Source organism: Trachinotus anak, unplaced genomic scaffold (genome assembly GCF_046630095.1).
Source record: "Trachinotus anak isolate AG129_WGS33_773 ecotype Australia unplaced genomic scaffold, CSIRO_AGI_Tana_v1 ptg000011l, whole genome shotgun sequence".
NCBI classification, from domain to species: Eukaryota; Metazoa; Chordata; class Actinopteri; order Carangiformes; family Carangidae; genus Trachinotus; species Trachinotus anak.
In genome coordinates, this window is record NW_027273862.1 from 30,571,183 (window position 1) to 30,598,096 (window position 26,914).

General features: G+C 41.2%; 3 protein-coding genes across 5 annotated transcripts; 1 reads left to right on the forward strand and 2 right to left on the reverse strand.

Annotated features, from left to right (window-relative positions):
- Positions 1-5,920: 5,920 nt before the first annotated feature.
- Positions 5,921-10,047, reverse strand: il17a/f2 (interleukin 17a/f2). Of its 2 annotated transcripts, XM_071490088.1 has the most exons (4): positions 9,589-10,047; positions 8,306-8,431; positions 6,637-6,803; positions 5,921-6,493 (listed from the first exon to the last, which is right to left on the reverse strand). In XM_071490088.1, exons 2-4 carry the CDS (start codon positions 8,336-8,338, stop codon positions 6,265-6,267), a joined length of 429 nt encoding a protein of 142 aa, XP_071346189.1. In that variant the 5' UTR covers positions 8,339-8,431; positions 9,589-10,047; the 3' UTR covers positions 5,921-6,264. The 2 variants fall into 2 exon arrangements, with proteins under 2 accessions (XP_071346189.1, XP_071346188.1); XM_071490087.1 differs by having other exon boundaries at positions 8,306-10,047.
- Positions 10,048-15,351: 5,304 nt separating this feature from the next.
- Positions 15,352-18,160, forward strand: il17a/f1 (interleukin 17a/f1). The gene is made up of 3 exons (XM_071489997.1): positions 15,352-15,540; positions 16,504-16,742; positions 16,885-18,160. The coding sequence occupies exons 1-3, from the start codon at positions 15,508-15,510 to the stop codon at positions 17,129-17,131; spliced, it is 519 nt and encodes a 172-aa protein (XP_071346098.1). The 5' UTR covers positions 15,352-15,507; the 3' UTR covers positions 17,132-18,160.
- Positions 18,161-18,191: 31 nt separating this feature from the next.
- Positions 18,192-24,275, reverse strand: LOC139628365 (stathmin-4-like). 2 transcript variants are annotated; one of them, XM_071489999.1, is made up of 7 exons: positions 24,127-24,275; positions 22,868-22,935; positions 22,683-22,778; positions 21,674-21,879; positions 21,104-21,268; positions 20,968-20,985; positions 18,192-19,993 (listed from the first exon to the last, which is right to left on the reverse strand). In XM_071489999.1, the coding sequence occupies exons 2-7, from the start codon at positions 22,878-22,880 to the stop codon at positions 19,985-19,987; spliced, it is 507 nt and encodes a 168-aa protein (XP_071346100.1). In that variant the 5' UTR covers positions 22,881-22,935; positions 24,127-24,275; the 3' UTR covers positions 18,192-19,984. The 2 variants fall into 2 exon arrangements, with proteins under 2 accessions (XP_071346100.1, XP_071346099.1); XM_071489998.1 differs by having other exon boundaries at positions 21,674-21,882; positions 24,127-24,274.
- Positions 24,276-26,914: the final 2,639 nt, after the last annotated feature.

Here is a 26,914-nt window from a genome sequence, read left to right on the forward strand (position 1 = left end):
ACACACACTAACACACACACTCACACACACTAACACACATTCACACACACTAACACACACACTCACACACATTAACACACACACTAACACACACACTAACACACACTCACACACACTAACACACATTCACACACACTAACACACACATTCACACACACTAACACACACTCACACACACGCTAACACACATACTAACACACACTCACAGACACACTAACAGACACACTAACACACACTCACAGACACACTCACACACACTAACACAGACTCACACACACTAACACACACGCTAACACACATACTAACACACACTCACACACACTAACACAGACTCACACACACTAACACACACGCTAACACACATACTAACACACACTCACACACACTCACACACACTAACACACACTCACACACACTAACACACACTAACACACACTCACACACACTAACACACACTAACACACACTCACACACACTAACACACACAAACAGACACACTAACACACACACTAACACACACACTAACACACACACTCACACACACTAACAGACGCACTAACACACACGCTAACACGCACACTAACACACACACTAACACACACTGACAGACACACTAACACACACACTAACACACACTAACACACACACACTCACACACACTAACAGACGCACTAACACGCACACTAACACACACACTAACACACGCTCACACACTAACACAGACTCACACACACTAACACACACTCACACACACTCACAGACACACTAACACACAGTAACACACACTCACACACACTAACACACACACACACACACTCACACACACACTAACACACACACACACACACACACTCACAGACACTCACACACACTCACACACTAACACACACACTAACACACACACTCACACACTCACACACACTCACACACACTAACACACACACTCACACACACTCACACACACTAACACACTAACACACACACACTAACACACACTAACACACACACTAACACACACTAACTGACACACTAACACACACTAACACACACTCTAACACACACACACTAACACACACTAACACACACACTAACACACACACTAACACACACACTAACAGACACACTAACACACACTAACACACACACTAACACACACTAACACACACACTAACACACACTAACACACACACTAACAGACACACTAACACACACTAACACACACTAACACACACACTAACACACACACTAACACACACTAACAGACACACTAACAGACACACTAACACACACTAACAGACACACTAACACACACACTAACAGACACACTAACACACACACTAACACACACTAACACACACACACTAACACACACTAACACACACACTAACACACACTACCAGACACACTAACACACACTAACACACACTAACACACACACTAACACACACTAACACACACTAACACACACACTAACACACACACTAACACACACTAACACACACACTAACACACACACTAACACACACTAACACACACTAACAGACACACTAACAGACACACTAACACACACTAACAGACACACTAACACACACACTAACAGACACACTAACACACACACTAACACACACTAACACACACACACTAACACACACTAACACACACACTAACACACACTACCAGACACACTAACACACACTAACACACACACTAACACACACTAACACACACACTAACTGCTCACTTCCTCTGCTCAATGTTCCGACTGCATTGAAGCTAGTTTCATGTTCATCTTGTTCATATTGGAGGTTTTACAGTTTTTTACAACCGCTATGACCCATTGTTCAATACTTTTAACGCTTTTTCAAAACTCTTCACACAGTTACCACAACATCAGCCTGTGTGGGCTATACAATTAACACAATTCTTCTTCTTTTGACACAAAATACACACATTTTACACGTTTAAAATTAGTTTTAACTCCTTTTACACACAAGCTCAATCAAGACCAAAACAGTAGATGTTAACTGGTGAATTTTCAATTGCTTTCACACGGTTTGTCAAAACAGAAAACCTCATGTTCAAAACTAATGGATTGAAGATTACATTGATCACAGCTGATTCCCGTCTCACCCAGCTCAGGTGCTGGGCTTTTTTCAATCACATCACCAATCACATCACCTATATTTATAGGCGGATCTTGTGAGGGAAAAGAACAATAGATAAGACAAGGGACAAGGTGGAGGACTTGCAAAAAACAAGTGAGAAAAATGCCTAGAGGTAGAGGTAGAGGGAGAGTTAGAATGCGTGGTGGGGCTCAAAGAAGGGCCAGAGATAGGGTGACAGATGAAATACGAGCTACCATCATCGACCATGTCATCAACCATGGTTTGTCACATAGAGAGGCTGGAGAACGTGTGCAGCCAAATCTCAGCCCGAGCACAGTGGCATCCATTATCCGGATTTTTCGAGCAACCAACAGGTAGATTACAGTATTCACTGTATTGTATAAGGGCCTTTCCTACTGAACAGTGTAACATGAATTACAGTAACTGTATTCTTCTGGCCCCTACAGTAATATATAACCTTGTCCCTCTAAGGGTTCAACGTTTACGTCCTTCAGGGGGCAGGGGCAGGCTTCTACATGAAGAACAGGAGCTTGCCATTGTCAACATGGTGATTGCTAACAATGAAATAAAACTGAAAGAAATTCGGGCCAATATTTTACAAGACAACCTTGTCTTTGAAAACATCAGAGCAATCAGCCTTACATCTATTTCTCGGACTCCGGCTAAACACAGAGTCCTGATGAAGCAACTTTATAAAGTCCCTTTTGAAAGGAACAGTGTTCGCATCAAGGAACTCCGTCACCAATATGTCCAGGTAAGGTTATTAATGTAAATCCAAAATACACTGTACTAATTGTGTGTTTTGCAGTAAACGACTATGACCCTATATACGTAAAGTACTCTAAATCATTTACATACATTTTGTTTGATTGCTTACAGAGAGTCATGGAGTTGGAGACCAATCAAGTCCCACATAACATAATATACATTGATGAGGCTCGCTTCAACTTGGCCAAAAAACGTAGGCGGGGCAGAAACATCATTGGTAAAAGAGCCACGGTTGCTGTGCCAGGCCAGAGAGGAGCCAACATCACCATGTGTGCAGCAATATCTAACAATGGTGTGCTCCTGCATAAAAGTCAAATTGGCCCCTACCACACCGAACGCCTTCTCCAGTTTTTAGAAGAGCTGTATGATAGACTGGTACCTGAGGGGGAGAGGGGACAGGGTGAGTTGGGGGGTAACTTGCTAACATATGTGATCACCTGGGACAATGTGGCATTCCACCATGCACATGCAGTCACAGCTTGGTTTGATGCCCATCCCAGGATGATGTCCCTTTTCCTTGCCCCTTACTCCCCTTTCCTCAACCCAATAGAGGAGTTTTTTTCAGCCTGGAGGTGGAAAGTATTCGATCACCATCCACATGACCAAATGTCCCTCCTGGATGCAATGGCTGCTGCATGCCAGGACATCACAGCTGACAACTGCCAGGGCTGGATAAGGCATGCAAAAAGATACTTCCCAAGATGCCTGGCCAGAGAAGACATCAGGTGTGATGTCGATGAAAATATGTGGCCCAATGCTGACGACCGAGCAGATTAGCTTTTTTTTCTTCCTCTTTTACAGTGATTTCTTCTGCTCCTTTTTCTTTTTGTGTATTTGACAATACAGTAATGAATGACAGCTAAATGCTGATTTTTTCCCTCTTTACTCTACTGCAAGTCATTTTCATTTGCAATACAGTAAAGTGTTTACTGCAAATCCTGTCATTGACTGTCTTCTTCTTTCATAAAAATTCTGCAAAGCTGCTCTGACATGGGTCGTTCACTTTTTGTACAAAAAAAAGGAACAAAATTCATGCCCAACAAATGAAAAATGAAGAACATAATCACAAACATTAATTTACATGTATGATCAATACAATAATCTGTTGATTGTAAAAGAAAAAGGAAAAAAAGTAGATTTGACACATGCAAAGTGATTCAGTTTGTGTTATTCCATCAGTTGTCAGTGTTTTTTATGACACTGTGCTGTGACTGACTAAATGTTTCTGTTGGAAGACAACGTGTGTCAGTGCTTTGATAGATTTGGTGAACTGTGTTAGTGTATTATTGTATTTTGGAAGTGTGTGTCTGTGTTTAGTTACACTGCGTGATTTTGAGCGTGAAATTAACTGTTTGGGGAATTGTGTGTTTCAGGTGTGATGTGCGTTAACAGTTTTGAAAAAGTGTTTAACCCTCCTGTTATGTTCCGGGTCAAATTGACCCATTTTAAAGTTTGAAGATCTAGGAAAAATAGTTAAAAGTATTTTTTCAGGATGAAACTTCTTCTGCTTGCCTTAATTAGTGTAATCAACATATAATATGAAAATGGTTCATCTCACATATTTACAACCACCCCCTGCATGTTTATATCACATAGATACTGTTCGGGTCAATTTCACCCAGCAGTCAAACTGGAGGTAAAAGGGTGTCAGAAATGTCAGACTATTTTTTTCTTTGCAACTGTGAGACATATTTCATCCCACTCACTCACACACACACACACACACACACACATACACATAAACACAGAGCACACGCACACACACACACACACAGGTGCAGGTGTTATGATATTTGACGAGAACCATTTATGTTCTCGCGGGAAAACTCCACCCACATTCAGTGGACACTCAACAGGGGAGGGGCAAAACATATAAAAGATTCTCTGCATGGGAGTCCTACCAACATTACACTCTGTCAGGCAAACCTTTACAAAATGAGCAGCAGAAGCAAAAGGATGACAGTCCAGGAGGCTCTGGAAGTCATCATTGATCATGACAGTGAAATGGAGGAGGATGTGTCTGAAGATGAAGACCATCTTGAGCTAAATTCTGATTCTAATGATTCTGATTTTGAACCAGATGAGGGAATTGCTATTCCTATTCCTCCAAGCAAGACATTCATGTCAAAAAATGGTGAAATACAGTGGTCTTCATCCCCAAATATGCGTCAGGCAAAACTGTCTGCAGAAAACATAATCAAGACAGTGCCAGGGCCCACTAGGATGGCAGTGACTCGTGTGACTGACATCAAGTCAACTTTTGAGCTGGTCATGCCAGATTCAATACAGAAAATCATTCTGGAAATGACTAATCTGGAAGGGAGGTGTGTTTTTGGGGAGAATTGGAAGGAGCTAGACAAAACACATTTAGATGCATATTTGGGGCTCCTCATCCTTGCTGGGGTCTATAAGTCGAAGGATGAATCGACAGCCAGTCTGTGGGATGCAGAGACAGGCAGGGCTATATTTCGAGCCACGATGTTTCTGGAGACTTTTCACATTTTCTCCAGAGTAATCTGATTTGATAATCGAGAGACAAGGGCTGGTAGATGGGAGAGAGACAAGCTGGCAGCTATTAGTACTGTGTGGGACGAGTGGGTAGAGCAACTTCCACTACTATAACCCAGGCCTAATATCACAGTGGATGAAAGGCTGGTGGCATTCAGAGGTCGCTGCCCATTTAGGCAATACATGCCTTCCAAACCAGCTAAATATGGAATAAAAATCTGGGCAGCATGTGATGCTAACACCAGCTATGCATTGAACATGCAGGTTTACACTGGAAAGCCGGTTGGAGGAGCTCCAGAGAAGAATCAGGGCACAAGGGTGGTGCTCGACATGGCACAGGGTTATTACAATGTTAAGTAAAACTATTGTGTTTCATATGTTGGTCTTTCAAAAGCAATAAAGTGGTGAAACATTTTTTAAAAAGTTTGAACATGCATTTTTTTTATGAAAAACGAGTGAATTATCCTAATTGAACCATTACCTGTTAGAGGTAAAGAACACCATTGTACTAAATATTGTTAGAATAGTTAGTAATGGAGTTAGTAATGAAATATTCACAGTGCTTGTTAGGATTTTTTTGGTTTCGGACATCTTTTGGATAATTAAACATGCACTGGGTCAAATTGACCCAGGAACACCGTTGCTGTTCCTGACAAGTGAACATAACAGGAGGGTTAAGGTTCTGACAAACGGGTCATAGCGGTTGTAAAAAACTGTAATTTACACACACACAACATTGACTCCAAAAAAAACAAAAAACAAAACAATCAATCAGCAAATATTAAACTTTATTCAGATTTCTTCATTTAGACCTTTTTTCCTTCATCTCCAGCCTTTGCTTCAGATCAATGTGGTCTCAGTTTTAGTTGGTTGTGGCCCTGACGCAGGTACAGCCGATGGCCACAGACTGGTACGATGCGGTGAAGCAGTGCCCCCCCTCCTTCCGGGTCAGGACCAGGACGTTCTGGTAGACGGGGACCGAGTTCAGGTTCCGTTCGTCCGTGCCTGCGGGGCTCGGACTGGAACAGTAGCTGCTGCTGCACTCGGCCTCCCAGAGGGTGGAGGGGATCCGGTTCTTCACCGTGGACGACCTGAAACAAAACAAATTTATTGGGTGTTAACAAAGTGGTATCTTAAAACTGGGTGGGTCATTGATTTATGATTTATGTATTTGTGGTGGAAGAGTCCCACACCCTGCTGTGTGTGTGTGTGTGTGTGTGTGTGTCAGACCCACTTCCAGGTCCATGGAGACAGGGATCTACTGTGGATGTTCCCGTTCCCCTCAGATAAAGAGGAGACCTCCGAGGAGAATGCCAACATGGAGTCACATCCAGGAGGAGGAGGGCGAGGAGCTTTGACCCTGGAGGAGGAGACAACCACCCACAATGCACTGCAACATACCTGAGGACAGGAGACTGTTATTATCGATCAGGTGTTGGTCATATTTCTGTGACAGATCAGAGTCTCGATATCTGAGCTCAGCTGTGGAGTGTTTTCCACGCCATCATCCTGAGAAGGTGGAGGTCAGAGCAGGGGCAGTGCCTCAGACAGGAAACAGCACTGCAGCCTCTCTTCTGATTGACTGAACTCCGATTCGAGTCTGGAGAAACACTCTCCAGCAGCCTCTACACTTACCTAACAAATGGCAGCTTCTCACTGTTGTCACACCTGAGACACGCCCCTGGATGCCAGAAGCTCCTCCCCCGTAGTAAAAGATGGATTCTCACCAGCCTCTGTCCCTAACCTCAACCAAGTTACCTCTGAATATAATCCAGCCAGAGATCACATCTGTCACCTCAGTGCATTTGGTTAACAACCTAATGATATATAAATATAATTTCTAGGAGACAGAGTGGTTTAAAGCTCCACAGTCTAAAGGTAGATGTCCATGTGTTTGTGATTATAAAGCAGGTCTAGGTTCTATATTAATACTGTGAAAGGATCAAAGCCTCAGTCCACAGAGAAATGCACACAGCCTGTATTCAGAAACTGAGCCTTAAAACCAGCCGTCAGGACTTCTGGAACTTTGTGATGTCACAACAAAGCAGTCACCACCCTCAGGCACACCCCAAGCCCCGCCCACCTGGACCCACCATCCAACCTTGCAGGATTTGGTTTCTCTGAGTGTTTACCTGAAATCTGTTGTATTTTTAATAGATCGGTCAGAAAACACTCAGCCAATCAGAAGAGAGGCTCAGATCCTCTCCTCTGATTGGCTGACTGACCTGTTGTTACTAGAGCTCCAGAGAGAAGCCTGAGAGACGAGATGTAAAACTACACTGAGATGGTTTTTGGTTCTTAAACCACAGATATATCTTCTGATGGAGATCAACACTTCAGATAAAACACAGGAGAAGAGTGAAACACGGAGCTTTAACGTGTGACTAAGTTTAGAGGAAGGTTTAAGAAAAATCACTGACCCGTCGTCTTGACTTCTACACACTCTTTCATTTCATCTTGCTCTGTAGAGGACACACTGCCTGCTTCACTACCTTCGTTTTCAGTGTAAATGACACTCTACACGACGCTGTACACAGCATATGGATACGATTAAAAGGGAACTTAGAAAGTATTTTAAGAATATGAGAGAAAAAACTTCTTATCACAGGATATGAGATAAAAGATAATAAATATATTCGCTGTGGTAGAAATCACAGTTGCTTTGCCTTTTATCAATTATAACACTTCCTGTGTTGTGTTGTGTTTGGAGTTGTAAAGGTGAAGTCACTGATCAGATTGTAGTTGTACTATTTGTCAGCAGCGAACTAAATGTGATTTATTTCACCCTGTTGTTGTCCTTTCTTTTCATTTCTTTGAATCGCAGATGAAGTCAGACGATGTGACTAAGAGATGAGCTGATCGTGTGTCGTCAGCTCATGTGAAAGGATAAAGTAGATGCTCACCAGCAGAGTACAGGCGCTGAGGCTCAGCTTCATGTTGTCAGCCTGGTCCGGTCCAGCTTCAGTGTGAGCGGCTGCTCTGAGTTCAGCTGTATTTATGACAACGTGTGACCAACAGATCTGATCACCCTGATTACCAGATGCAAAAGCGACAGGGGAGATTCCTGTTATCTCTACACTCCATCTATTTCACTGCAGAGTCAGGTGAACAAAGTTTTCTTCAGTGATAACATCTGCTGACAAAAAACAGAAACTGCTCAGGACTCCAGGCTGTGAGCTGACGCTGCTTCTGTCTCCTGCTCACAGATTTCACTTTTATGAGCCTGATTTTAGGACTAATGAGACTTCAATTCATTTAATTTGTAAATGATTTTACAGAATTGATCATGTTATGAATTAATACGATGATATGTTTGCCTTTTAATATTTTCCATCACGTACATTTGTTTTGCTGCAGACAGTGAAGCTGTGAAGTCACAGCAGTTATTCACTCGTCTCAACTAAAAGACGACACGATATTAGAAATCACATACTGTACAGAGGCTCAGAGGCCTTGCGATTCTGAAAAAAAATGGCAATACATCCAACAATTTCTCTGATTCTCTACATTTCTCTACACCAGCAGTTCCCAACCTTCACTTGAAAATCTTTGCCAACATCCGACCTCCACAACAATACGGAGGCCAAATGATGCCTTCTCAGAGCACTTTTTATTTTAATGATACAAATGAACATTCAGGCCTGAACTGAAAGTAAAACTTTTAATGTTTGTAATTAAAAACAGGATTTATTATTTTTTTTATACTTTTTCACCAAAATTTTACTGTTTTGCAAATGATTTGTTATTGTAATTGTGTATCATCTGCTTAAAACTTTCCTGCATCACCAATGATGTGCTCAGAGGGGAAAACAGAATAAACCGAAAACAAGACCCAGAAATAAACCTTGAGGTACACCACAAAAATATTGTGCAAAAAATTGAAAAAAAAGAGGAAGTGAAGGGCAGTGCTTCTCTGTTTAGGTTGTGTGGGGTCAGGTGTGTGTCACAAAAAAAAAGGCGATGAGACCGAACTCGTCATATTTCATTCAATTTGAAATGTATTTTTCTTTGAAGTGGAAATCAACCAAGTGAGATAAGGAAGCATCCCTCAGTTCTGTCTTCTGATGAGGAAACTTAACTATCTTAGATTCATGCTTTTAAATTCATTGTTCATAATTTGATTGATTTGATTTGTAAACATTGTATAATTATATTTATACTCTTCCACGGCTGCTTGTTAACTGACCTCATTAGTTGATAGATCATGGTGCAGCTGCTCTCTCTCTTTGGGTCGATTGTATTTTGGGTTTGGTCTTATCTCAGCTGGGCTCCAGTCCCCGACCTCTCTTTTTTTTGAAAGGTAATTTATGCAGCTCCAGTTTTCCACAGGTCCATTTCAGATCAGGTCAGAAGCAGCCAACAGTGACGTCATGTGGCGTTCAAGGCCTTGAAAATCCACGTCCTCAGTAATGGAGCGATGGTGTCATACATGAACTTATACATTTATACATTTATATCCGTGTATTTGTGCTTTTGGTTTTTCTGAGCTCTTCTCACTGGTTTAAAGCAGGTCCCTTAGTTTAGCAACATGCAAATCACAATCTGTTTTCTGTGGCCACTGTTTTTCAATCTGATTAGATCGCACACCCACACAGTCCTGATGAAGCAGATGAGCTGCATTTCTGAGACTTAAACTTATCTAAAAGAAGATTTTTTCACCTCCAAACTTTAACTGTGGTTGTTGTTTCTTTGGTCATTTGGTCATTTAAACTTCCCTCAAAAATACTGTGAAATGAATTTCATGCCGCCAACACTGCTCCCTGCAGATATAAGACATGTCACTGATCCACCTTTAGCCTCATTGGTTGTAATTAATTAGCAGTTAAAAAAAAAGGATTTTGTGATTATTTGTGTCACATTGTGTCACTTTTATATATGTTGCTTCATATTTTATATTGTAAATGTTTGTAACGTATCGAGTATTCTGATGCGCTGAATATGTTATTGTCTGTCTCTATCTTTTCATCTTTTGTGTGTCTTTTGCTGCGAGATATTTTTAAGACACACAATAGAAAAATTCTAACAAATCTAATTTGTCCTTACAAACAAAATTTGTTTTTTGTCTTTTTCCTCTTGAAATGAATTTAGAGAGAAAATGATTTGTCTCTGAGATCACAACAGTTTCCCAATTCCTTTTTACTAAATATAAATTTATATTTAATACTTTATTAAAAATTTTGATAAAATATTTATTTTTAATCAAATTATTTCCTATATTTTTAATGATCTGTAACAGAGTTTCATTTGATCAAATACAATTTTAGAATTCATGAATAAATCAACTTCAGTTCCTCAAACTGACATTCACACTTTAATTTTTTTTTTTTTTTTTACCGCAAATCCATTCCATCAGAGGTAAAACAGAGGCGTTAAAGCAGCATTTCTAGTGCGGTAGAGTTGGTGAAACTGAAATTTCTCCCCAGCCCTGGGGAAAGTCCCTGCAGACGACATGAGAGACGAGCTGCAGCCAAAAGGTCTTTTCTTTATTAGGACGGTTCAAAACCGAGAGAAATGACCTGAAGTATCTGAACAGCAGCCGTGAACTGGTCACATCCTCTGAATCACGAGGAAAGGAGCTTAACTACTCCCTATCTTATATCCTTTAGTGGAGGAAACACTTGACCTTCCTTTACGAAAGAAAAGGATGCAATGCCATCCCACAGTTCCTTGCTGCAGCAACATTTAAAGCAACACACGATTTTAGCTTCAGCACAGCTCCATAGATCCAGGAAGTCAACATGAAGAATGAGGATATTGAATTTATAGTTTATATTGTCATCATAAAAAAATACTATATACATAAATGTCATTACACTGAATCCCCTCCTATTGTATTATGCGCTAAAAATGAAATTTCTTTATTTAGTAAACGTATGAAAATGTCAAAAATGCCCATGTCAGGAAACTCTGTATTCTTATATCTGAATATAATTGTCAGTTCCTTATTTCATCAAATTAATATTTTAATGGAATAATTATTTCTACTTTCATATAATCTTATTTCAACATCCTTCCATCCAAGTTGTTGTTGTTTTTAAAACAGTCTGATTCTTCTCCTCCTCATGACTTCTCCTTCACATCTGTCCTCGACCTCTGGACCTTTTCCATCGAGGAGGAAAGATTATTTTGACTTTTCGACTGCACTGGTCTGAATTTCTATAACCAGAGGAGGTGAAGTAATAAGGGAATAAAATGCATAAATAGAAAATGAAGACATGGCAGGTTGTCTGTAACTGAAGGTTTTGTTCCTGGATGTCAGTCAGAGAGTTTGTGGTTTGCATGAACACAGCAGAGACTTGGGGTTTGTTTAGAAACCCCCCTACGCAACTTCAGATCTGCCCACTGTGTGCAAAGGTGTTTCCAGTCACAGTCTTAGAAAGACAAACACCCCCTTCATCAGACAAGACCACACCTCACACATCAGAGCCACGACGAGCTGCTTCCTCCAGGCTCCCTTTACCGAAACCTGAATCATTGTGACCCCCTTTTTCATTTTTTCTGTTATGGTAGGTGGGGGAGGTAAACAGTTCGTAGAAACACTTCTCTAGAAGGTGACATCATCTTTCCCTTTCCTTCCTCCTGCTTTCAAAGGGAGCTCAGGTCTCTGTTTGAAAAGCTAAGCTGTTAGCATAGTTAGCATTTGATTTGTTTATGTTGTTTGTTAGCTTGTAACAGGCAGTGGCTGACACAATGTTAGTGGTTGTGCTAATGCTAACTCTAGCTCTCTGTACTGACAAGGTTTCAGGTTTCTTTAGCCCCGCCCCCCGTCCCCACAAGTTGACAGGATTGGTTCCTCAGGTCATATGACGTATGAATCCCTGACTGTCTGAATCTGTTTTTATGAGACTGTGATTGGTTCAAGGTGGAAACACTCAGTCATGGTGTCGACTGATTATTTCACTCATTGTGTGTCTTTATTATATAAAAACATCATATGGATGGTAACCAGGTGAAACACCTGATTTTTATTGGAGGGTCTTTAATTAATTTACAGAGACCTTCTGTTATTAGAATAAAATATTAGAATATAATATGTATGTTAGAATATTAGAATGAAATCTACACACATAAATAACAGTTTTTGCAGTTTCACTGTTTTACTTTTTTTTTTTATCAATACAATTCCATTAATATTATTAAGAATTATTAATGTTTATTTATAATGAATCAACAAATTTCACCATTAAAGAGGATTTGAAATAAATTAAAACCATCATACATAGCAGCCTGTGTCTGTCTGTTGTCAGCATTCAGCTTCCTGTTTCCATATATGGCTCTCAGAGAAGCTCCTGTGCTGCCGCCCCACCTCCGGGCTGTGACATCACAGAGGAGGCGTTTGCTGTGGTTTTGGCTGTGATGTGGACTCAGAGGTCTGAGCCAGGAGGGTTTCTATCAGAGGCGTCAGCATCTTCTCTCTGACCTGCTTTGACTGACAGAGAGAGGAAACCAGAGACAACGGGGGAGCGATCAGATTTTAATCTGCTCGTTACCGTCAAAGCTGTCAGCAATTTTCACACAGAGCAGGAAACGTCACCACAAGTCTCCTCGGTCGACGTCTGCAGCCTCAGCAGCGTCGCCTGGAGGCCGTTGAGATCATCTGAGACCAGAAAACCTTCCTGCTGCAGAAAAAATGAAGGGACGTTACTGTTCTTCCATTGTTATTATAAATTTGTCCTGGGGGGCGGCGCCGACAGTAAATCTAATGTTTATTCAGACTCAGCTGTGTTTGAACCGGATCGCTAACAAACCAACAAAGAAGAGTTCTCTCTCACAGTTTGCATCAGTCCAGGCTCCATCACGTCGCCTTTACTCACCAGTTTCATATTTATATTAAATATTAATATTACAATATTCATATTAAATAATTCTTCTTTGTGCGTTTGTTTTAATATCTCACACTTTTTTTATTTTGAAACATATCTCAAAATAATCTAACACTGACAGGTGGGGGCGGGCGGTGCTGAAGAGTCATGATTAAATACATTTTAAAGTAAATTTATAATAACAACTGACACACAGTCAACGAGGGGCTGCTGGGGCCCCGGGAGCTTTGGGGACGCTTCATTTGATCCCGAGAGTTTCGCTCTTTATCCAGAGACTAATTTCACCTCTCATGATGTTTGTCTGCAGCTCAGGGAGGTTCTTCTGCTTGAATAAAATCAAAGATGACATTAGACGATTTCTTTTTATTATTTAATTCTTACGACACCACCAACACTCTGACCTTAGAATAAATCAATTTTGGTGGGTCGACACTTTTCCTTCTTAAATGGCCTCTAAGCATTTGAAGACGAGGGGACAACAACGAAACTGTTGCAGAAAGCCTCTCAGATCACAGATTAGCATCGACCTGCCAGTCAAACCAGGTCAGAGGCGAGCTGGCAGCGGGGGCTGAAAACAACACACAACATACTTGATAGTGATGATGCTGCAACCCGGACCGACCTGAGTCACAACACGACTGTAAACCAGGTCAGGACTCTGCAACACGCTCGCATCCTGCATCACATGACTGATGCAACCGAGGCAACTCAGCAGATCTAAAAGCTCCGGCAGATGGAGAAAGAGGGGAGCGACTCAGGGGTCCGGGGTCAACAGGGGGCCCCGGACTGAATTACTGTCATGTGGGACTGTTGCGAAGTTTCTCCTGTTGCATCACACACATATGACATCAAAGCAGCCATGATGCAGAGTGTGACGTGATGTGACTCAGGTTCCCCGTGAATCATCTCCATCCCACAGATAAAACAAATAAAACAGATAAACTGATTTTTTTAAATTATAATTTTAATAATTTCATATTTAGTTAAAATGTGAGGCTCAGATTTCACCACAGGTTGTTTCACCTGATGGACTCAGACACTATGGAGTAACTTTCACAGACTGTTTGATCAGAATATGAACATGTCCTGTGTGTGTGTATGTGCACACGTGTTCATTTGTGTGTGTGTGTGTGTGTGTGAGTGTATGTGTGTGTGTGTGTGTGTGTGTGTAATGTCACATTAAAGAAAAAGATAGCAATAGTGGACAGATGAGAAAGATAAAACAAAGGTCCCCTCGCTGGATTTGAACCAGGGATGGTGCAGTTCATGGTCTGTCTCTAAAACTGTATTGGTTTGGTTGTGGACCGTTTATCAGTCCCTTCAAAAAAACCTTCAGAAATTACATTAGATCAATATGAATTTCTAAGATGGACATGACCACTATTATTAACTATTATATTTACTGTTATATATATAACTGTTGATGCTGAATATGATGCTGAATATGGCTGACACAGGATTTTTTGCAACTTGCCCAATGCTTTGATTTTGGAAATTACTGAATTAAATTTAAAATGTTTTCCAACCTAAATGAGCGTATAGGTCTCCTGTCGCTGCCCTGGAATATGACCCACAGGAGCGCAGCAGGTGTTCTGGTGTGCACTATGTGCATCAGAGGGGCTGAGGTCAGGCCTCTGTTTAGATTCATCGACAAAACTGCTGAGTTTTCAACTATTGTCTAAAATTTCACTGTGTGCTGGAGCATTTGATCATTTTATCTTCATTGGAACTACGAGGACACCCCTGCCTGCCAAGACCAGATTAAATGTAGACATGATGTTTTAAAGTGAAAGCTGCACACTATGGAGGAAAAGATGACCTAGAAAATCTGCTGCAACTTCTAAGTGCAGAATAATTTAACCTCTGTATCGACTGTGAAAGTGGGTCAACCACCTCAGCATGTAATCAGGTCTGTGTGGTAAAAGACAGAAAGGTGTTGACATCATCAGAGGAAGTCCGGCAGCAGCGCTGACTTTGATGCGGATCAGGATAAAAATCACAGCTTTAACCAACGTCCACCAGAACACCAATGAAGAAGACAACGACCACTTGAGACTTTACAAACACCAGCAGACGGCAAGACAGTTTAAACTTGTACGCCGGCATCCTAATCTTCAAGAGACGCGATAGAGAGGAATACTGTCCGACCTGCGAGTTACAGCTTCTGACCCGAACCTCCAGCAGAGCCTGAGAAGCCTTCGAATCGTGAGCTGCAAAAAAAACAAAGGGACAACAAGGACGTCTGAGCTAAGACTTGAAGCCGAAGAGTCCAAACCGTCAGTATGTTTTCAACATCCACCTCCGGCAAAGTGACGGTAAGAGCAGCTGAGTTCTTCCTCCTTCAGCTTTGATTTCTATAATTTTCTTGAAATCCGTGCAAACAGTGTTGAGTGCAGGCTGAAAGTTTTAAAAGTCACAACCCAAAATATGTGTTTTATTCAGTTTTATGTTACATGACATTCATCTGCCAGATGCTTACGTCTAAAGCAACGTAACAATAAGTGTATTTAAATTCAATAAGCTCAATAAACTTTAAATAAATAACTAAACATGTATTTATGTCAGAGGTTATGGATTTATTTTTCTCCAAAGTAATGATACATTGTTAACTGCTAATGCTCTACATTAATTATTTTTTGTTTTTTGTTTTTTCAGATTGTTACATATATAAATTTAATATTGACCACTTTGGGACTATATTGTTGCACATTTAAACTCTTAGATGTTAATGCTGTTTACTTAGGTTATTTTTTTGACTTTAAAATTCAAATGTATTTATTAAGTTCAATACATTCTATCAAGCGATTGACAATTCTTATTAATTATATTGTTTTTACTTTATATATTTAAATATATTTTATGTTCTGGGAATTCAATCCCTAATATTTTAAACATTTTATGTTTTGTCAGTCAGGTTTTTCAAATATATTGTTTTCAAATATATTCATAATATTAAGTTTAGTTGTTTTGATAGGTGACTTCTTACATTTCACATGTGAAATATCTGAAAATCTATGTGAATTTGTTGCATATAATTTACATGTAATAACAAGAAATTTATTTTAGGTGTGACACATTTGCATTATTTTTTTTTGTGAGGGTTAATTTATTGCATTTTTAATTGCAGTATTTTTTTTGTTTTTTATTAAGCAGCTTCACCTCTGCCTTTTTACTGACTCCTCTGATGAAACTTGTTATAAAATTAATACACAATAAAACTGATTTTATTTCTTGTACATGGAAAAGTAATTAAAAAAAAAAAATCTCTTCCTCCTCAGGCTGCCTGTGTTGTGGCAGTGATGATGATGATGATGATGATGATGATGATGATGACACTGACAGAGGGGGCAGCTATGCTAAAAGAAGGCAGCCATTCGAAACACTCAGGGAGGACACACAAGAAGTCTGATGGTGCAGCAGTAGAAATGGTCCCCCTGCAGTTGGACCCCAACTCATTGGTTCCTTCCAGAAACATCAGACCTCTTGAGAACGCTTCCATCTCCCCATGGACATACAAGTACGAACATACCCACAAGTCTCTCGTTAAAGATCTTAATAAGGGAAAAATAAATAAAACTATGGTATGGCCCTTTAAGCCTAGAATTAAAGTTAAACTTTATATTCATTGGTTTTTGTCCCTTCTCTCCCTCCATCCTCAGCGTCTCCCTCGATGATTCTCTGTACCCTCCGGTGCTGTCAGAGGCTCGCTGTTTGCTGAAAGGCTGTCTGGACTCGGAGGGCCAGGAGGACCAGAGCCTGGAGTCCAAACCCATCATGCACCATGTGCTGGTGCTGCGTCGGGTCAAGCCGGCGGGGGCGGGGCAAAGCTACCACTACAAGTTGGAGTCCCGCCTCATCGCAGTGGGCTGCACCTGTGTCCGACCCATAGTCCAACACCAAGAGTGAGGACCAGCAGAAACCAGACCAGCCCCTGGGTTAGCCTTACACATACAGAGGCTTCAGTACGGAAGACCAATAATGCCATAAAAATATAGACAAAAAATGCAAAAATTAATGTTGTAACTTTCTATCTTCTTACTTGTTAATTTATACATTAAAATTAAGACACAGATTCTCATAGTTATAACTCAAGTCAACTAATGACAAACTGTCTTCTTATGATATATACTAATTATAACATATTAATATTTATGTAGCACAACAGAAGCAAGTTACAGAGTTGATGTAAAACCAAAATGCATAGATCAGAGTGGAGGACATAAATGTGATTAAAGCATCGATTACAGTCTCCAAGATGGAGGAAATATGATCAAACAACAGAATCATATCAACATTAATCTTATTATTTAATGTAGCAATTAATGCAATTTTATTTTTGCCATCATGTGAAGAAACTTGACTAATGAAGAGCATGAGTGTTTGATGACTGTTTTAGCTGAGGTCACTGAGGAATGATAATGTTGGAATCAGATAAGAGGCAGATGTGTGAGTCATCTGCACAGAAATGGAAACTGATATCATGCTTTGCAATATTGAAATACTGAAATGTGGTAATTATAAATATGATTGTAAGTTATTATCTAATCGTGGCTTTAAAATAGGAGTTGAGAGTCTCCTGATTAATATGACCTGGTGTGTCATAGATGAAATAACTACATATTGTAAAATTAAAGTTGTAGCTGATATCTCATGTTTTAGAATTAATCACAATTATTAGACAACTCATAGCTCAGCATTTCCAACTCTTCTTTACTGTATTTGATTTAACTCGATGAAGTGAGGTGAAAGTCTCCCCCTGCTCAGTCAGTCTGAACATTTATGTATGTCACCTACATGCTGCTCTCTCACGTGTTTCATATACTGCGTTCTATTTATGGTTTTATTTAAGTGTTATATTGATCTTCAGTAGGTATTTATTGGTGATGTTATATTGATTTTAATGTATTTATAGTTCTGAGGCTGAATGTGGTGTTGATTGAATAAAAAAAAATCATTAACAAAGAAGTAAAGTGTCATTGTTTTATTCTTGAATTTAAAATATAATTTCTGTACATCGTCATCATTATCTTCACACCCTGACTCCTTTACACTGACATTGCCAGGGAAACACTCACACACAGAAACACACCACTGCAGCTGTAAACACTGTACACAATCGATTATCAGTTGTTCATCAATAAAATTCATTCATTCATACCAGCGGGGGGGGGGGGGTCGGTATAGTGATTATTGGACAGGTAAGTAACCTGTGACGTAGCTAACGTTAGCCACATGAGCTGTTTGTTGTTGATGCATTACAGCAAATGTCTCATTCACTAACATCTTACGAACATCCAGTGCTGTGCCTTCTCATCCAGGTCATACATACAGAAATGTAGCTTCAGGTGATAGCGTAAATGCTAGCATGCTCATTGTAGTACATTGTCTTAATTCAAGGAAATATGAGACAAAGCCAAATATAGAATCTGAAAAAGTAAAAATTGGGGGCTGTGGTACTAAAGTCTGATCTCTCAGGATTTTTTTATAACTTTTCTCAGTCTCATGAGTGCTGTGGCTGTGACTCTGTTTTGAACCAGATTTGTCTCGATCTGATGGACGTTTTAACTGTGACTCGTCTCGGTCAGTTCGGTGTTTTCACTCAGATTTGTTTCGGCCTGGAGAGCATTTCAGTTTGGATGCGTCTCAGTATCACCTGTGCTTTGTCCCGGCATCATCTCGTCTGGAAATTCTGACTGTGACTCATCTTGGACAGCAGGTGAACATAATTTGTCTCAGTCTGTGGACGTTTTGACTCGGCCCTATCTGGGAACTCGTCAGTGTTTAAATTTGATCTTATTAACTCAGATTGTGTTGGTTTTGTGGGTTCTGTGGCTCCGATTTTCACTTTCGTGGGTTTTTTCAACCAGACTTTCATCCCTCTCATGTGGCCGTTTTGACTCAGCTTTGTCTTGGCCTTGTGGTGCTCTGACTCGCCCTTGTCACATGGGCATTTTTATTCAGATTTGTCTTGGCCTTGTTGGTGCTTCGACCCAGACCTATCTCAGTCTCAGCCACTAATCTCACCTATTAAAGTCTTTGGTCTTGACCAAGTCCACTTGCTTTTGCTTGTCTTGTCCTTGACCTGATCTCAAACTTGACTTCAGTGAGAAGCGGCACCCCTGCTGACTTTCTGTACTTTCCTTCAGCTGCCACTAGATGTCACTAAACAGCCAAACTTCACTGATCAAGAGTTATGATTTAAACTATCCAGCAGATGGAGCTGTTTAACTCAGATTGGCTCCAGGTTCCAGAGACTCCACTGGCAGGTGAGGCAGTCCGGTCTTTAGTGAACTCTTCTCCATTCCAGTAAAAGTTCCTTTGGGTTGTTTGGGTTTCAGTCCGGTTTCTGTTGGGTTATGTCAAGTTGGTTTGGTTGGATTGGGCACAACTTCCTCAACAAAGATGTTGAATCCTTCACACACAGTCACACTCACAAACACATTGGCACTGTTGGCATGGCAACAAAGCACAGTAAAACCCCTGTCAATCATCTAATGGTGACTGAATCTGCAGCGTCCTTCAGTTTCACAAGTTTATCTCATTAAAAAGAGTCCCAGTTGTTCAGAGGAGGTCAAGTGGCAGAACTTGCCTTCAGTCCTCCTCCTCTTTTTCTTCTTCTTCTCCTACTCTTTTTTTAGAGTCTCTTCCTGACAGTCTCCCAGTTGGAGCAGCGCCGGGCTCCCGGCACATCAACACTCAGCTCATCAACCCTCCTAAATGGCTTCCAAATGAAGTTCAGCTTGTGTTGTGATCAGGCCATCAAGACACCTGGAGGTAAAGAACAGGGGGTGAGGTTAGCACAGTGACTCCCACTCATGGATAAACCCTGTTATTTTCTTAATTATTTGAGATTTGGTGTGTGAAAACTAGTAAATGTTTCCAACAAAGATCATCTTTTACTGAAAGGCAGGGCTCGTTGCAACATTTAAACTTTGTCTGTTACTCGTTTAAAAAGCTCATCAACTACAGGTTTATGCACTGTGTGACCAAATGTGCCTGGGGATATTCCCAAAGGCCCTTTTTATTACCTTACTGAAGCCCAACTGTTTTGGTAGTGTATCATGACTGTGAAATACATTACAGTGCTGCATTCCCAGTATCCAACCAGTATTTACAAAAATACTGTCTTCTAAAAAATGCCCAGTTACCACCCAGTTCTCCAAAGTCTTGATTTCTTACATTCTACCTACATAAGAGTAAGTAATCAGCACATTACTGAGCTTTAGATGTGTTGGTGTGTTTAGAACTTTGGAAAGAGCCATGCTAACTGTTTCCATGTTCCATGTTTTCCAGAATTCATGCTAAGCTAGGCTAACCACATCCTGACTCCAGCTCTGTACTGAACACATAAAGCTGTGTCCCAGTTCAGGGGTCGCATTCTTCAGAGGTCGCGAAGACACTTTATCCATGGATTTGATTTGCGGAGACCTCCACATTCTCTGTTTGAAAAGTGTTTCACTGGTGCGTAATGAACCTTGGAATAGGTTGGCACAGGATCCTTTGTAATCTGGGAAATGAAGGAGCCTTTGAAATGGGAGAGCTTCGTCGCGCCACTGTGACGCAATCAGTCGTCAAACGCAGCCCCTGAATTGAGACACAGCTGTAGACATGAAACTGATACGTATTTATCAAAATGTCAAAGTGCACTTCAAGAGTGCTGTTCCCTTTAACATCATTTAACCCCCTGTCCATTTGTTCTTGCACCACTATCTTCATATTTTGTGCCTCCAGCTCGTCCTCACCTCCACATTGTGCTTGTCCTGAAAGACAAACAAAAACAACACACACTCATCAGACCGGTGATTAATTTCACTGAAGCAGAATCCAAATTATCTCAGTGGGTGAGTGAAAGCTGACAGAAAACCCTGCAGTCCTCACCTCCTCCTGCAGCCGCTCCTGTGAGGCATTCAGGTGCATCTGCCTCTGCTCTTTGTCGGCGTCGGCGCGGTGCTCCTGACGCTCTTTGGTCAGAGCTTTCTGAGCAACTTCCCGCTCGTGTTCCCTCCTCTCAGCCAGGTGCTTCAGCAGCTCCGCCTCCTGACACTAGAGGGAGACAGAGCAGGAGTTTACATATTTTTTTCTTTTCCAACAAAAACTCAGTCATTTTTTTTATTTTAAAAAACAGAAGCCAATTTATTCTGCCTCTTTACTGTGTCACTATGAGTCTGTTGGTGTAAACACTTGTTTCTTGGTGGTTTTTCTAATTCAATAATCAAAACTCTAAAATAACTTGTGAGGCTCCTTAGGGATCGATTTTAAGGTCACTATTGTTTTTTGTCTGTAGGTCTAGACTGAAATATGTCAGCAACTCATGAAATTAAAGACATTCATGTAAGAATGAGTCCTACAGACCATTTGTAGTCATTATCACCAACAGTGTGACTAAAAGCTATTGACAGCCATTGGCCTTATTTTCCTTAAATCCACCTCCAACACACCCTCACACACCTTCCTTCTCTCCTGAGCGGCGTCCAGCTTCTTCTGGATCTCCTCCAGTGACGGTTTTTGGCGAGGCGGTGTGGTGGCCCTGAGCTCAGGGCCGCCGTCAAAGGTGGGTGGCTTCAGGATGACCTCAAAGGCTTGGCCACTCGCACGCTTGCTCAGCTCGATCACCTCCATGTCCCGGATGTTGCACAGGTTCAAGTCCACCACACCTGCTGCAAGACAGAGACAAGACCATGAAGCGAGCACAAGGTACAAGGCAGAGGTTTCTTCTGAGTCTTCCAGCTGCTCCAGTTTCCTCTAACATGCAGTCCAGTGACCTTGTGGGAAACTGTTGTAAAAGTCCAGTCCAGTTATAGTCCGGTGACCGGTTTAGGCTCCAGCCCACTAAGACCAATGGTGAATAAATGAACCTGATCGCAAGAGATTGTAATGAAGGTGTTCATTTGCAAATTTGTCATTTACAACACGTGCAGAATGTGCTTATTTAGTTTGTAAAACTGGTTTATGCAGCACTTTTCACAAATAGAATAACTGTAATAAAATATATTTATATCTGCATCATATTTATCCATTTACAGCAGAATATAATACTTGGACATAAAATGTCAACATCAACTTCCCTTACTAGATTTCTTCCAGAACTTTCAGCTACTTAAACCTTCAGAATTTATGGATTTCACTAATTAATAAATAAATGAACAGAGTGATTTACTCCTGTGAGGTGTCAAAGCTCGTGATCAATTCGATCAATATCAAATATTTGAAATAAATAAATAAGCAAACTGCAGATTTCTATGTGAAGAGGCCTGTAAATATTCAAGGAGAGGAGATAAATGGGCCATCACCATGACAACTGAGCAAACAGCATTCATTAATGAAAGATTACGACTGTATTTCCAAGTTCAAGAATGAACTTTCAAACTTAGGCTGATGTTAGTTTGAGATTTAGAATAGAATAGAACAGAACAGAATAGAATAGAATAGAATAGAATAGAAGGAGAGTGAAGCTGACCTTCCTTCTTGTCGACCGAGGTGTCTCTGGGTTCAGGGAGGATGCAGGAGCAGAAGACAGACACCAGGGGGAGCTGTCGCAACTTCTCTCTGTATGCTGGAGAGGAAATATAGATAAATCAATACAGATTTTTAAAGATCGTCAACAAATCAGTCATGAAATCAATGATAAATCATCTGTTTTACCTGCTAGAGTCATCCTGCTGCTGCTGTAGTTTTCTCTCAAAGACACTGTGGTGAGGTAGAGTCTGTTCCTGAGGACAGAGACAGAGACAGACAAGTCAAGCTACAAGAAAAAAAACTACAAAACTGAGGAAAAGTCAACAAGAGGGAAAGAAAGATGAGTGGATAACTTGTTTTGGCATTTGTTCACCAGAATACATCGAATGCATCATTCTGTCATTTGGTCAAGTTTGCCTGATTCATCTGCAGCTTCCTGATAAATCAAAAGTTTCTTCTTCTTGTAGAAAAAAAATCTTGATGAAGAGCACAGATTTCCTGTAAACCTTGGGGACTGACTATGATTCAGGTTCAAAGTTCAGATTTTGCTCATGAGGAAGATTTCTTTTTTTTTCAGCTTGTTTGTGCATTTGCCTTGCAATGACTCACATCAGCTGCTATCGATTCAGGAGATTAAAATATATTCCCCCAAAAGTGTGAAAACTGAATCAGCGGCAAACACAGAGACACGACACGCTGCAGGAGTTTGGAGTCGTGAATCACCTGCAGCTGTGACTGATCATCCAGCTGCTGCTGCTGCTGCTGCTGCACAAACACTCAAACTGAGTCAGACAGAAAAAAAAAATCCAACAGCACCAAACAAGATGATGTGCACAAACAGTTGAACTTTCTACTGTCACCTATCATCTCTGCCACGTCCAAAATACAAGCAGATGTCCATGTTTACATCCCAACATCAAAACTACTTCAGACGACAAACAGAGAAAAGCAGCAGATAATTACTGCAGGAAAAAACACAGGAACCTGTTTTTAAAATCATCAGCGTCAGATTTTTAACTGATTATCCTTAAAGGGCCAAAGCAAACACAATGGTAAACTTTGTGTGTGTGTGTGTGTGTGTGTGTGTGTGTGTGTGTGTGTGTGTGTGTGTGCAGGGATGATGTCATTGTTGGCAGTAAAAGCGCATCAGCTTCTGCAGAGCGTGCAGCTCCAACACTGAACTTATCATGATGGAGAAGAGAGGAGAAAAAGATGCAGAAACAAAGAAAAGATGGAAACGACAAAGAGAAACTGCAGGTGAACGAACGAGTGGAGCAGAAAACAGAATCAGACGAGTGAGACCTACTTTCATCTGTTCACACTCTGCAGCCGCCTGAGCAGCCAACATGCAGAAAACTCAAAAACAACATGAATAATCACACACAGATGAATAAATATAAGTGTGTGTGTGTGTGTGTGTGTGTGCGCGTGCAGAGCATACTCACCCTGCAGTGATGATCCGTCTCTGTTCTCTCTGTTCAGACTGAAGATCTGCAGCTCAGCAGCATCAGCACCAAACAGCAGCCTGCTGCATGACATCACCCACCAGCGATCTGATTGGCCGGCAGGGATGCTGGGCTGTGATTGGTCCTGCAGGGGAGAGGGAGGAGGAAGAGGGGGGAGGTGTGGGTTCAGAGCAGAGCAGTGGAGGGTTTTTTTTTCTTTCTTTCTTTTTTTTCTGAAGAATCCTCCCGATCTCTGACAGAAAGCTCTTCATCAGAATCACAATCATTTCACTGCACTATGATGAGTTCAAACATGAGAGGAATAAACACACACATGCACACACACAATAATCAATCAATAACAATCTGACTGATGACATCATGTTTACAGAGAAACAGTGTGTGTCCATCAGCAGAGAGAGCAGGATGAACCTCTGAAAATTCAAAGCAGATAAATAAACATTGTGCAGTGAACTGATGGTAAACCAGGACACATGCACAAAACATCTTCAGAAAAATCTCATGAAAAAGGAAACGGCAGCTTCTCCCAGACTGAACCTGTGTCCAAAAACCAAACTCTGCATGTTTTCAAGTGAAATCACATCAGAGCAGATAAACAGCTGATGAAACTTAAACTAATGTTTAGCAGCTTCTCCTCAAAACTCTGAAAAACCAAACTTAATGTGTTTCACGTTCATGTTCTTGCCCGCGTCAGTGATTGGCTGGTTAGCAGCAGGTGTGTGCAGCAGCACGACTACACTGTCACATTTCAAAGGCTCCTTCAGGTGTGGCCTTCTTTTCCCACCAACCTGTCCCAAGATAAGAAACAACACAGACACTGTTAAATCTAAGTCTTGTGTTTCAGCTCAGTTCAACAGTAACGCTACAACTGTGAAAACCAAGGGCCTTAAAAGTTAAAAAGTTTTTGTGGAAAAAAAGTTACGTGTGTTACAACAGGCGCCACACTTTGCAACTCAACGGTATGGGCGGTAACAGATGGTGATGCAAAGCGAAAATCCTCTGTTCGGCCTTTGTGGTCTACGACTGAGTCCTCTGAAGGATGTGCCCCTGAGTTGGGACACCCATGGTTTACTGGGACACATGACAGTGTCATCAGGAACATTAACCCTGCAGTGAAAAAAGCCTGATGTTTTCTGTGTGAGTCTGTGTTGCTGTTAGTTTGTGTGCTTTGTGTTGCATTTTACTCTCTGCATGAACTGTCTTACAAAAATGTACTTTATTATTAACCCACATTAGCACAACACACTGTCCCACCAGGTCATCAGTAACATAAGGAAACAGAGGTGGACTCTGTTTCCTTATGTTACTGATGACCTGGGATGACAGATATGATTTGTCGCTGCCTCCTGCCACATAACCGCAGTCAACTTCGTTCAGATTCACAGAACTTATTTCTACTGGATCTGCTCTGATCTGGTTCAATCTGGTTTGCTGGGTCGGTGCTTCTGAGGAAATGTCAGCGCTAAATTTAATGAGTGACAATGAACTGTTACTCATCCTGACTGGAACGCTCATCTAACACACACACACAGATCTGTGTGTGTGACCGCCTCCATCTGCTGCTCTGGTTGCAGCTCGTCTCCTGTCTGTCGCTCTTCATTCAAACACCTCGAACACTAGAAAACACTCACAGCTCCACGGAGGCTGCACAGTCGTCCACATCCATCATGTTGATGATAAAAATGTTCTGAAAGTTTTAATCATGTTGATTGTTGGAGCTTGTCAGGACTTGTTAAACAGTATCTCAACACTCAATGCAGGAAGTAGCTTGTCCTGCATGGAGACAGGTGGACAGTACAAGTGTGGAGGTCGAAGTGGAGGACAACGCACAGATACTGCAGGTATGATGGTTTTCAATCTGAGGCTCTGCTGAATCGTCCAGCAAATATATCAGAGTTCACATCTGCACACGTCACTTGTGTTCAGGGGTTATGATAGTTCATGTTTGTTAATGGGCCTCACCTGATGACATCACAGCGACTCAATGATCAGTCAGTGTCAAACTTTGATTACAGGTAAACAAAAACACAGGAATACCGCCATGGTGCGGCACCTGAAACAGAAAAAACCCGAAGAAAAAAATCATTTAGCTTCTACAGCACAAATCCTGCTGATGAGCTAACGAAGCGGCGTAAACATAACGTCCTCTGTGATGATTCGAAACAACATGAAATGTTTTGTCAAACTGAGGGTTGGTCAGCAGAGGTCAGAGGTCAGGTTTTGCTTTTGTTCTTATTTGTGCAGCAGTTTCCGCAACCTGACACCATTTTATATATTTTATAAATAGATAATAATTAAAGTCTTTTAGCATCTGATTCCACCTTCATTAAACCTGATGGACATGGCTGAGGACTACAGCTCCCATCATGCACCACAGTGGAACATGGTGTCCTCACACACCATTTCCCCCGTCCTCCTCACATTGAAGTAGATGATGTAATGCAGCTGCAGTGTGTGTGTGCGTGTGTGTGCTTGTACTTCTATCTTTGTGAGGACCAGCTTCATTATGGATGCAGCGTAGCTGTTACAGGGTTTGCAGCTTTGTAGGTCACATATGTAACTGCAATACTCCAGGTGTGTGTGTGTGTGCGTGTGTGTGTGCGTATGTGTGTGGTTGTGTGTGTGTGGAGGTGGAGGTGGCAAGGTGTGAGTGAGAGGCTGCAGCAACGAGGAGGAAGAGAGAAACCTCCACATCTCAACTGATGAGGTCACCTGCAGCCAATCAGCTGAGAGCTCAGAGCCACACTGTCAGAGTGTGTGCGTGTGT

Coding starts and splice junctions, on each gene's coding strand:
- il17a/f1 (XM_071489997.1), top strand. CDS start 15,508: ATGTTTTCAACATCCACCTCCGGCAAAGTGACG. Junction 15,541..16,503: donor CCACCTCCGGCAAAGTGACG/GTAAGAGCAGCT, acceptor CTTCCTCCTCAG/GCTGCCTGTGTTGTGGCAGT. Junction 16,743..16,884: donor ATCTCCCCATGGACATACAA/GTACGAACATAC, acceptor CTCCATCCTCAG/CGTCTCCCTCGATGATTCTC.
- il17a/f2 (XM_071490088.1), bottom strand. CDS start 8,338: ATGAAGCTGAGCCTCAGCGCCTGTACTCTGCTG. Junction 6,804..8,305: donor TCAGCGCCTGTACTCTGCTG/GTGAGCATCTAC, acceptor TCCTGTCCTCAG/GTATGTTGCAGTGCATTGTG. Junction 6,494..6,636: donor CTGTCTCCATGGACCTGGAA/GTGGGTCTGACA, acceptor GTTTTGTTTCAG/GTCGTCCACGGTGAAGAACC.
- LOC139628365 (XM_071489998.1), bottom strand. Junction 21,883..22,682: donor CTCGGTCGACAAGAAGGAAG/GTCAGCTTCACT, acceptor TCTGTCTTGCAG/CAGGTGTGGTGGACTTGAAC. Junction 21,269..21,673: donor CCGCTCAGGAGAGAAGGAAG/GTGTGTGAGGGT, acceptor GTCTCCCTCTAG/TGTCAGGAGGCGGAGCTGCT.